Here is a 12133-nt window from a genome sequence, read left to right on the forward strand (position 1 = left end):
TTACCGATAACTCCCGGCTTCTTCCTCCAGTCCGACCTCCCGGGATGACAATTCAGGCCAAGTGACAGCTGCAGCCAATCACAGGCCAAGCACAGGCTGCAGCCAATCACAGGCTGCAGCGGTCTCATGGCCTGCCGCGTCATCCTGGGAGGTGGGGCCGGATGACAAGAGAGGGACGCGTCACCAAGGCAACGGCCGGGAGACCGGACTGGAGGAAGCAGGCAGTTCATGGTAAGTGTGAACGTCTTTTTTTTATTCACAGGTTGGTGTAGATTGTGATCGGCATTCACTGTCGAGGGTGCTGAAAGAGTTACTGCCGATCAGTTAGCTCTTTCAGCACCTTGGACAGTGACGGGCGTCGACTACCTCATCTCTATGATGGCGGCTGCGCGAAAATCACGCAGCCGCGCATCATACACGGATGACACACGGAGCTGCCAAGTGCCTTTTGCGCGCGCAAAACGCAGCGTTTTTTGCGCGCGCAAAACGCACACGCTCGTGTAAATGAGGCCTAATACTGCCTCTATATACAAGAATATAACTACTATAATACTGCCCCTATATACAAGAATATAACTACTATAATACTGCCTCCTATATACAAGAATATAACTACTATAATACTGCTCCTATATGCAAGAATATAACTACTATAATACTGCCCTCTATATACAAGAATATAACTACTATAATACTGCTCCCTACATACAAGAATATAACTACTATAATACTGCCTCCTATATACAAGAATATAACTACTATAATACTGCTCCTATATACAAGAATATAACTACTATAATACTGCCCCTACATACAAGAATATAACTACTATAATACTGCCCCTACATACAAGAATATAACTACTATAATACTGCTCCTATATACAAGAATATAACTACTATAATACTGCCCCCCTATATACAAGAATATAACTACTATAATACTGCCCCCTATATACAAGAATATATCTACTACTATAATACTGCCCCCTATATACAAGAATATATCTACTACTATAATACTGCCCCCTATATACAAGAATATAACTACTATAATACTGCTCCTATATACAAGAATATAACTATTATAATACTGCTCCCTACATACAAGAATATAACTACTATAATACTGCTCCCTATATACAAGAATATAACTACTATAATACTGCCCCTATATACAAGAATATAACTATTATAATACTGCTCCTATATACAAGAATATAACTACTATAATACTTCTCCTATATACAAGAATATAACTACTATAATACTGCTCCCTATATACAAGAATATAACTACTATAATACTGCTCCTATATACAAGAATATAACTATTATAATACTGCTCCTATATACAAGAATATAACTACTATAATACTGCCCCTATATACAAGAATATAACTACTATAATACTGCCCCTATATACAATAATATAACTACTATAATACTGCTCCCTATATACAAGAATATAACTACTATAATACTGCCCCCTATATACAAGAATATAACTATTATAATACTGCCTCTATATACAAGAATATAACTACTATAATACTGCTCCTATATACAAGAATATAACTATTATAATACTGCTCCCTATATACAAGAATATAACTACTATAATACTGCTCCTATATACAAGAATATAACTATTATAATACTGCTCCTATGTATAAGAATATCAGACTAGATTTGCTCTTAAACAAAGTTTCTTATTACCACATATGAACAGATTTACAGCGGCCCCTCGGGATGATATATTTGGAGGGAATAAATGACACCAGTGACAGTAGAAGAAAAATGCACCAAGATTTTATTAGATATGAATTTTCTATTCAGTTCTAGTTTCTTTGCATTCATTTTTTTGGACAGAAAAATACAAATGGGGTCTGCAGGGTTTCCCCCGATTTATCTATAAATTAATTAGTTTACAACCTGAAAAGCATAGACTGTTTTATTATAGTGCATAATCTGGAAGGTACAGTCAGGGGGCGCTGTTGGGGACCTCCCATGCTTGCTACAGTGCAGGAAAGGCCATGAGTGTCTGTTTTATTGCGGTCATACAGTTGTGACGAGCAACCGTAGCCCCTGCCCAGCGGAGGACAACAGAACCTTTCACTGCAGAGCATCTCACTAAACTAAAGCACAGGCATTCTCACGCGTTTTGCCAACCTGGTAAACCTAAAAGGAAAGTGGAAAATAAAGAGAGTCCTCATCCTCACCCCTCTATCTACTGGTCACGGGAAATGTAGGAATGCGGGTGACTAGGAATCCCTCTGAAGTGGAACAATGCAGTGCAGTCCTACAGATCTGATCAGCTTCCTATCTGTACCCTATAATCAGTATTGGTTACATTCAGAGCAGATGAGAAGATCGGGAGGGGGGCAGTGCCTGGCGTCGGAGCCTTACAGGATGCTGCACTTTCCTCTCTCCACCCACGGGTTATTCTTCATCAGTTCTGGGTTCAGGAATGGATCATTGGGCACCCCCTCTTCTATCCACTTTAATAACCTTAAAGAAAACACAAAGGAAAAAATGTTTTTAAAAAATTGTAAGAAATGATAAATTACAAAGGAGCTTCCTGGTAAGAAACAAGCTGCCGAAGTGTCAGTGATCTCCCCTTCCACAATCTGAACAAGCAGAGCTGCAGTGTAAAGTATGGAGGAATGGATATAGCTGCAGTCTGGGCATCTGAGACAGAACATGACTTTCAGACTACCATCATATAGCATAGCCAAGCAACAGGGACTAATCATAACAGTGTAAAGGCAATACCACTTATAACCACCAGGTGGTGATGTCTATTTTTATTATTTGTCTTATACTGGTATAGAGGTTGTAAGTCCAATCAAATGTTATATGTGTAATAAACAACAGCGTTAGAAAGGGATATAGCATTTATAGTGAAAAAGGTTTCTGCTCCTGTTAAGAAGTACCAGTATCTATTGCAAATTAGGAAAGTATCTTAAGGCTGAGTTCACATGGGGTGTATATGCTGCGTTAAAGCACAGTGTATATACCCCGTGTGCTGCAGGGAATTCCAGGTGAAAAAACAAACCAAACTGGTGCAGGTTTTTTTTTGCCTGGGATTGGCTTCAGCAGTCACATGGAATGAAACATTGCAGGAAGCTGGCCTGGAGGAAGAAACACAGACCCTTGGGTAAGTATAAGGTGTTGTTTTTAGAATTTTGCAGTCTCTGTCCCCCTAGTCTCATCATGCACATAAGGTGGCAGGACAAACACCCCCATCCGCTGTACTCACTCAGGTATGGACTTGGAAGACATCTCTCTCTTGAAGGCCAGCTGGTACTTCAGACTCTCTACCTCCTTCTTCATCTGGGGAGCGTCCATTTCATCCATGGTTGCTGATTTAGAGGGAAAGACTCCGAGGAGAATGTGCTGTAACAGAACCCAACAGAGAACAAGCTTACATGATATATAGTGGATCAGATATTCTGCCCTGCCGTCCCCTTCTATGATGAGACGTGATTAAGTCTAGCACCCCCTATCTCGCCAGTGGTGTATGACATGTCCTGTGCATATTAATAGATAGTAGCGAAGAAGTTGGCAGCCTCTTACCTGCCGCCGGACAGCAGACGTGGGACAGCAGTGATGTTATTGGAGCCTTTTATCCGCTCTGCTTATGTTCTGCTTTGCATGTACGTCCAAGCAAGTAAACGATGCACCGGCAGGATTTGAATAGGATTTGAATGTTCCAGTCGGCGTCTTATAAAGATGACGCGAGGAAGGACTTTTAAAGTAGCAGTCGAGGGCGGCCCTAATTGTCATGTAGGGCAGGATTGAGACTGTGGCCCATACAGGAGCCTGCGGGGAACACAAAGTAGGACAAAGTGAGGAAACTGAAAACGACTTCTACTAATACAAGTACTACAGCCATAACCATAACACTACTATACTCTATACATAGAGCACTACAACCCCCAACGTGTTTAGACCACTGGACATGACCTTGATACAATTCTATTATACTATAAATAAAAGCACTACAACCTCCAACAGGACCAGAATTTAATTATAGTTTATAATATAACAGTGCACCCTCCTACATTACCATATTACAATTCTATTGTACTATAAAGCACTACAACCCCCAACCACTTTACTTGAGCACAATACAATTCTATTATACTCCATACATAGAGCACTATAACCCCCAGCATTACCCAACTGCTGGACATGACCATATTGCAATTCTATTGAACTCTACACATAGAATACTACAATCCCCAACATGACCAGTATAGAATACGATTACACGATCAATAAATCACTACAACCCCCAATGACCATAATACAATTGTAATATGAACTATAACCCCCAGCGTGACCGGACCACTGGACATGACCATGATAGACTACCATTATACTATAAATAAAGCACTACAACCCCCAACAGGACCAGAATTTAATTATGAGCTATACATAGAACAGTACAATTCCCCCTCCCCCAACCATTGGACATGATCATAATACAATTACATTATACTTTAAATAAAGCACCACAACCCCCAACGTGACCATGATACAATTCTATTAAGCGCAATACATAGAAAACTACAACCCCCAACATGATCCAACCACTGGACATGACAATAATACAATTCCATTATACTATAAATAAAGCACTACAAACCCAACATGACCAGAATAGAATTATATTACACTATAAAGCACTACAACCACCAACGGACCACTGGACATGATCATTATACAATTCTATTAGATACTATACATAGAACACTACAACTCTCAACAGGACAATACAATTCTATTATAAAGCACTACACCTCCCAACCACAGGTAACTACTGTAAGACTATGTTCACACAAACTCAAAAACGTCTGAAAACAGAGTCGTATTCAAGGGAAAACAGCTCCCGATTTTCAGACGTTTTTTAAGCCACTCGCGTTTTTCGCAGCGTTTTTTTTTTACGGACGTTTTTGGAGAGGTTTTCAATAGAATCTATGAAAAACGGCTCCAAAAACATCCCAAGAAGTGACATGCACTTCTTTTTCGCGGCCTTTTTTTTTTATGTGGCCGTTTTTCAAAAACGGCCCGTCGGAACAGAATACCGTTTTTCCCATTGAAATCAATGGGCAGATGTTTGGAGGCGTTCTGCTTCCCATTTTTCAGCCGTTTTTCGGGCATTTACAGCCTGAAAATAGGCCGTGTGAACATACCCTAACAAATAAATTATAATTTACACATGGAGCACTACAACCCCCAACATGACTAATATAATTCTGTTATACTGTAAATAAAGCAGTACAACCCCCAACATGACTAATATAATTCTGTTATACTGTAAATAAAGCATTACAACCCCCAACATGACCGAAAGACAATTATAATTTGTGCTATACATAGAACACTACAACCCCCAACATTACCTGACCACTGGACCTGATCATAATCCAAGTCTATAATACTCTTTACTTGGAGCACTACAACCCCCAACACTGGACATGATTATATTATACTTTATACATAGAGCACTACAATCCCAAACAGGACCCGACCACTGGACAGGAACGTGATACGACTCTAAGCAGACAAGGGACATTTAACGGAGAGAATATAAATGATAATGAAGTGTGACGATGGGGATTGTAGTCTCTGGTTGCGATGCTCACGTTCACACACCCGGCTCAGACGTCTGTTGGCCCGACAGGCACAAAATAAAACAAATCTGGAGCAGATGAGACGATCGTCCTGTTCTGCCGGTGTTTTCATATAAACAACGGATCAGATTTGGGAATATCTCGTACATTGAGGGCGAGTATTATGTGACTTGTCAATCAACCGGGAAAATGTCACATGGGGCCCCTCCCCCACACAAAGAACCGGGACCCCAGAAATGTTCTGACTCCACCATAGTGACTTATACATGAGGGGGCCTCCCCGCTGATATCAGGGTCCCAATCCCCCCCCCATGTATCAAACAATATTCTAATCATTAGACCATAGACCAGTGGTCTCCAAGCTATTACAAGACTACAACTCCCAGCGTGTATGTGGAAGTGACATTCTGACCCCATCAGTATTCATTTCACAAAGAAGCAGAGTTTGTCATAAAGCAGATCCCGTTCTATAAAGTGGCGCTCCGCCTGTAAGGATCGTCTATTGTTAGGTGATACAGCAGAAACACTGCCCAATATACTTGGTGTTTTACTTCTTCACCAAACTCTGGGATGTAAACAAGAATGTTCCATTCACTGAGGGCAAGCAGAGGCTTAAAATATGCGCAGACCAAATACTTCACACAGCTGCAGGTTTGCTACAATTTTATCAATAACAGCAGCACAGATCTTTTTCCTGTACATTTAGTTTGCCGCAATGTATCAGCTTGAAATTCGGGCTGCAGAGTTTACAGAGAATTATCTAGACTGGATACAACTGTAACAAACCCTCAGCTGTGAGAAGTATTAGGTCTGTACAGGTGGCGTTTGATTATTAACAAGAATATTCTTATGCTGACGACAACAGATCTCGAAAATAAAATGGCAACTATGCAAAGAGTCTTGATGAGGAATCTCCTACCGTTTTGTGTTTACAGCTCCTATGCAGTGTATGTGCAAACCCGGTCTAGTCTGATGCCGCAGCTGTGTTACTCCTGTCCTCCTCCTTGAAAAACAGACGGTAGAAGAGACGACCGAAGGGAGTAATACAGGACTGCAGGATCAGACTTCACATGACTTGTTTGTAGTTTGTTACCATAGAGACACATAGGTCTGCATAGGAGCTGTAGACATAAAACGGTAAGAGATTTTTCTACAGTTGCTTCACTTTTTGGGGGTTGCTGATCTGTGTTTGTTTTTTTTTTTTTACAAATCTCCGGCTTCCTTTCCAACATCTTTAGAGATAAAGGGATATCAGGACTCATCGTAAGATTATTGCCTGTTCATCAGTACCCTCAAATCTCCCGCCGTTTCCTCACTATGGCAGGAACATGACCACAACAGGAAGTAAATGGGAGACCTGTTCATTAGATTTGAATTTTAGGCCATATCCAATGCAATTTATAAAAACTAAGAATATCCCTGTAAAAGGATACAATTCTGGCTAGCTACAGTCACCACTAGAGGGAGCTGGCTGCATACTGTGTTATTATTGAGTAGTGTATATACAGTATGCAGTGAGCTCCCTCTAGTGGTGGCTGCAGGTAGCTAATATTTTATTGTTTAATGCTATATGTATGCAGGAGATTTGGAGCTTTGTATCAGAATAATGGAGCTCTGGCCGCACGAATGTTGGACCTAAAAATGCCAAGATGATAATTGGGGAGGACGGGGGCGATCACATCTGTCACCTACTGCAAAATAAAATAAAAAACCGCCTCCTGCAGGGAAACCGGATCAAAACTGATCTCCCTATTCTGGAGCTTAGGGGCTGGAGCAGGGGTCCGGACAGATGGAGAGGCCGGGGGAGGGGGATAAAAAGGGGTGAAGAACCTGATGCCCCCCTTAGATATAACCGACATAAATCTGTTTACGGTGCAGTCATCTGGCCGGTCCCTTTGTTCAGGGATATATAGGCCAGGCCTCATCCACGCTGCAGAGACGGGACATATGGGGCAGGGGGCGTCTCATCACTGCGGCCACTAATGCATCACATCACCCAATGCAAATTCTGCTGTAAGGCTCCCATCTGCTCGCCGCCCTCCCCTCCCCCCGTGGTCTATGTATTTGTATACTGGATGTAGACATTGTTCTTACAAACCCACGGACGGACGTCGTACAGGGAGAGCAGCATGCAGGTGCCATTAACCCCGTCACTGCCACCATCCGACCTACAAAAAGTAAAAGAACAAAACATCCCGGGAAAATATAAACATTCGAGACGTCTTTTACTGTTAAAAATGGCATTGAGGGGTTTACAGGGGTTGTCACCCAGCTTTCCTAGAGTCCTGAATGGCTATCCTGCCCTAGAAATTCAGCCTCTCTCTCAGGTCTGTGTGTAGGTTCAGTCCCGGAAAGCTGGGTGGTAAACAATACGGCCGCTCTCCCTGGGATTTGTCACAACTTTTCTAGGCTTTGGATTCGATTGTCACTATAATAATGCAGATTTGCCATTCAGAAGTCTGGTAAAGCTGGGTAACCGGTACTTCAGAGGTCAGCAACCTTTGGCACTCCAGCTGTTGTGAAACTACAACTCCCAGCATGCCCTGATATCCTTTGGCTTGAATAATAAAGCCTTTGGCAGTCAGGGCATGCTGGGAGTTGTAGTTTCACAACTGCTGGAGTGCCGATGGTTGCTGACCCATGTAACTACTTCATAAGATATAATGGCGGCCAGACTGATTATCCAGCTTTCCCAGAAACAGAATAGGACGACTTATATTTATATTGTAGAGGGACGTCCCGGTTCATGTAAATAAAGCTCAGTCATTGTAAAATAAAAGTTCTGACACCTTTTATAATTCTTTACCACTTTCAAGATCTGTGTTTGTTGTCACTGAATGGGAACATTCTTGTTTACCGCTTTTCAGACTCTGGATGTAAAGATCTAATACTTCTCACAGCTGAGGGTTTGCTACAATTGTATGCAGTCTAGACAATCCTCTGCGAGCTGAACAGTCCCGATATATTTTACCTGCCCTGATACATTGTAGCAAACGGAGGTCAGAAGAAAAATGTGTTGTTGATAGATTTTACCTCACAGAGGATGGTCTAAACTGGGTACAATTGTAGCGAACCCCCAGCGCTTCTCATCTTGGACATTTATTGCATATCCCATAAATGTCTGATAGATGTGGGTCGCCCCCCCCCCCCATATCTGCTCTCCAGCAACTGACTAGGTGATGGGGAATACGGACACAACGTTGCTCAGCGATCGTGGCTGTTTCCGTACTCCCGACCACCTTGTCAGTCAGTGGCCGGAGAGCAAGAGGTAGGGCGGGGGTCAGGGGGCCCCATTCTAGATAAAAGGTGGGACCCGCATCTATTGGACAGGTATTTAGCCTCTGGATGCGAACACGAAGGTTCCTATTCATTGACAGAAAGCAACGGAAGTTGAAAAGTCTATTAGAAAGTTTCAGAACTTATCACACAATGATTAGGCTTTTACTCACACAAAACTGGACGAGCCCTTTAATTACCCACAATGCAAAGCCTATAAATTGTCAGGGAGGTTTTAATAGACGTCGTTTTTCCTCTCAGTGACTGAAATCAGAGCCGAGATTAGTGATCGCAACCCGACGTGGTGGATACTGCACCTAATTACAGGAGGAGATCGCCTAATAACCCAAGTATCCTGAGGAGGGGGACATCCTATACTGGGGGCATTGGGCAGGAGATGTCAGTAATTTTAGACAATCTATATACTCATCAATATATAGATATTCTGCAGCGGCGTCGTCAGATGGTCTCACATATAAGGACACCATTAAGGGACATGGAGCCCCCCATTGACTGCAGAAAAGTTGTGCGATTGGGGATCAGGTGGAAGTTGTATCCTGCGGCCTCCTTGTCGCACTGGGACAGGGATTTGATTCCAGAGTTGGCCATGTTGCGCTCGTGGGGGTGGGATAGGGGGGTTCGGTGTCACCTGGATGTGGGTTTTAGCTCTGGAGGACCTCAAATTATGAAGGGTCACTGGGTTTAATAGGTGAGCTGTGAAGCAGCGATGCAGGGAAAAGCAGGATTTACACTGGTATGACTAGTAGGAGGCAATTGAACACAAGAGCTTACAATCTATATTGACAGTGAGAAAGCCAGAGTAGGGGACGGGGGCTTTATTTTCTCTTCTGACTATAGGACATTATGACTTACAACCCCTATATGTAAGCAGTCCAGCTCTGCCTTTCATGCCGGGTCCGCACACTAGGCGGCTGGGTGTAAGGTGCGCAGGGTGAGCAGCAGTAACACCAGGGACATCTCCGCGTCGGTTCTGGATGATTTCATCGCGTCTATACCCAGAGAATACAAACGATGTGATCATCTCACCAACATCTCAAGGAGAGAATGGTGCAGTGCATCACAGCCGGGAAGTTCCAGCCGTAGATTTATTAGAGGCGGAGGCATCAGCCAGACAGGTCTCTCCAGTGACAAAATGCTACAGATGTAGCAGAGCTGAACCACTCATTTCGTTCTATGATTAAGACAATGCAGTAGGATTACCTGCAGTCCTATGTAAACCCACAGAACACACATTGTGATAACACCAAATGACAAGCTCAGCTCTGCTGCACCTGTTTATGCAGATTTTAGGGATCTGAGCTGTCTATATTTATCAGATATACGGTATAATAACCCATTATCGGGCTGCGCTGTATATACAATATACATGATCCCTCTGAACTCCCCATTCCGGGCGACTACTCACTTTTGGGACAATTTTAAAGAAACCAATTGACCGTCAGCGTGATTATCGGTTATTTGAGGAAATCCAGAGAATGCGAGGAGAACACGAAATCCATTATAATGTTGATAAATGGAATATACCAAATGATAGACATACAATAATTCCTATAATATGTTGCTAACATAATATTATTGAATATATTTGCCCCCCTTGACCATTGGTCACTAGTTTGCGGAGAGGTCTATGGGTGTATGTATAATATGGAGGCCCAGTTATATTATAGCTATACACAGACACAAGTAGAGCGTGATCCTACAAATGTGACCAGCTCAGCTACAACTCCTGGCGATATCCCACTGCGTTTTCTGTGCTTTTACATAGGACTGCAGGAAAACCTACAGAGCGACTCGTCATGGTGCTCAAAAGAATAAAATGACAAATTTCTCCATATAACTAAATATATCATGAAACAGCGAGAAGAGGCAACAAAACAAATCCCTGTGATACCAAATCAATGCGTCTAACAACTTTGTCTGGGGTGATGGATAATAAAGACCCCCCCACCCCGAATAAATGACTGCGCCCGGACAGGCAGAAACCAGCATCAGTCATTAACCCCCTGCCTGCTGCACCCTTACACACCCCATAGATGCAAAAATCCTAAAAATAGAAAACGAGATTCTTACCGGATGGTGCAGAATGGTCGGAGAGATGCAGCAGAGCTCAGGACGGCGCGGGGAAGTGTCTCCGGTGGCCTTTATACAGGCTGGATCCTGCTAAATCTGCCCAGAGTGTAATCTGTTAATGTAGCAGCAATCCAGCTGCAGCAGAGGGAGGATTAATAGCAGCGATGGCCTTTTATTTCTGGGGATGGGTTAAGAGCTGCTCCAACAGGAAGGTTTTCTGGAGAGAGGGAGCCGGGTCTGCCGTCTCCTCATCACCACTTACTATACTCTGCATTAAGGATCAGAAAAAAAAAAAAAAAAAATCAGGGTTGGCCTTAGATGGACTCATTAGTCACCCGTATATTTGGACCGTTTTATCGCTGGCGGATGCTAATGACATCCAATGTTCGGCTGCCATAGATACCTGTCCCGGGGATTCTGCCTTAATTGCTTCCCTAAGGAAAAGCAGACGATGGCCGAGTCTCGTGTGTTTAGGATACGGTCGCTGTCACCCGGAGAAGACAAAGAAGCTTCCATGTAGAGAGGAGCCAAATCGATTCACAGGACACAATGGGAGAATTGGCGCACCTATTATTCTCACAAATTTGGCAAAAGGGAATATCGAACTTGGCGAATAAAAATGGTGGGATAACATTGTGGAATGCGGTGTAGAAAATGACTGATATTTATTAACGAATTAGGCAATTTTTGCCGGCTGCGCGCAGATTTCATTGTACCGGTGCTACGTATGTATTATGGCGTGAGGTCGCTTACGTACGCCAGGTTACAACGCCTCAGAAGCCGCCATGTTCAGCAGCCACAAATACTAAAGTATCAAGTAAACAATGGAGAAAACTGAAAAGCGACTGTCAGGGCCACACGACATCGCAACTTGTGTTAATAAATATTGTGCGATTCTCTGCACAGAACGGTCTATTTATAGACACCGCTATCACTTACCGCCCGCGAATACACTGTATTCCCGCAGCAACTACACTGTACAAGCAATTATAGTGACAAAGTCATATCACATGGCAAAAAAAATATGAATATAGATCCAGATTCTTTTCTATAATATTCCGATAACGCCTTCAAGAAGAAACCAAGATTTCATATCCGGTTTACCCTGGGAGGAGCGGACTCCTGG

The 12133-nt window shown here is 42.8% G+C and overlaps 1 protein-coding gene across 2 annotated transcripts; it reads right to left on the reverse strand.

Annotated features, from left to right (window-relative positions):
* Nucleotides 1–1794: 1794 nt before the first annotated feature.
* On the reverse strand, nt 1795–11522 carry GNG13 (G protein subunit gamma 13). Of its 2 annotated transcripts, XM_075831452.1 has the most exons (5): nt 11411–11521; nt 11008–11275; nt 3578–3823; nt 3261–3397; nt 1795–2509 (listed from the first exon to the last, which is right to left on the reverse strand). In XM_075831452.1, the coding sequence occupies exons 4-5, from the start codon at nt 3356–3358 to the stop codon at nt 2404–2406; spliced, it is 204 nt and encodes a 67-aa protein (XP_075687567.1). In that variant the 5' UTR covers nt 3359–3397; nt 3578–3823; nt 11008–11275; nt 11411–11521; the 3' UTR covers nt 1795–2403. The 2 variants fall into 2 exon arrangements, with proteins under 2 accessions (XP_075687567.1, XP_075687566.1); XM_075831451.1 differs by having other exon boundaries at nt 11008–11522.
* Between the last annotated feature and the right edge of the window lie 611 nt (nt 11523–12133).

This window comes from Rhinoderma darwinii, chromosome 6 (genome assembly GCF_050947455.1).
Source record: "Rhinoderma darwinii isolate aRhiDar2 chromosome 6, aRhiDar2.hap1, whole genome shotgun sequence".
Lineage (NCBI taxonomy): Eukaryota > Metazoa > Chordata > Amphibia > Anura > Rhinodermatidae > Rhinoderma > Rhinoderma darwinii.

Excerpts from the sequence above, each read along its gene's own strand:
- GNG13 (XM_075831451.1), bottom strand. The coding sequence starts at position 3,358 with ATGGATGAAATGGACGCTCCCCAGATGAAGAAGGAGGTAGAGAGTCTG. Across the intron at positions 2,510-3,260 it reads TCTTCCAAGTCCATACCTGA|GTTATTAAAGTGGATAGAAG; the intron begins GTGAGTACAGCG and ends GTTTTCTTTAAG.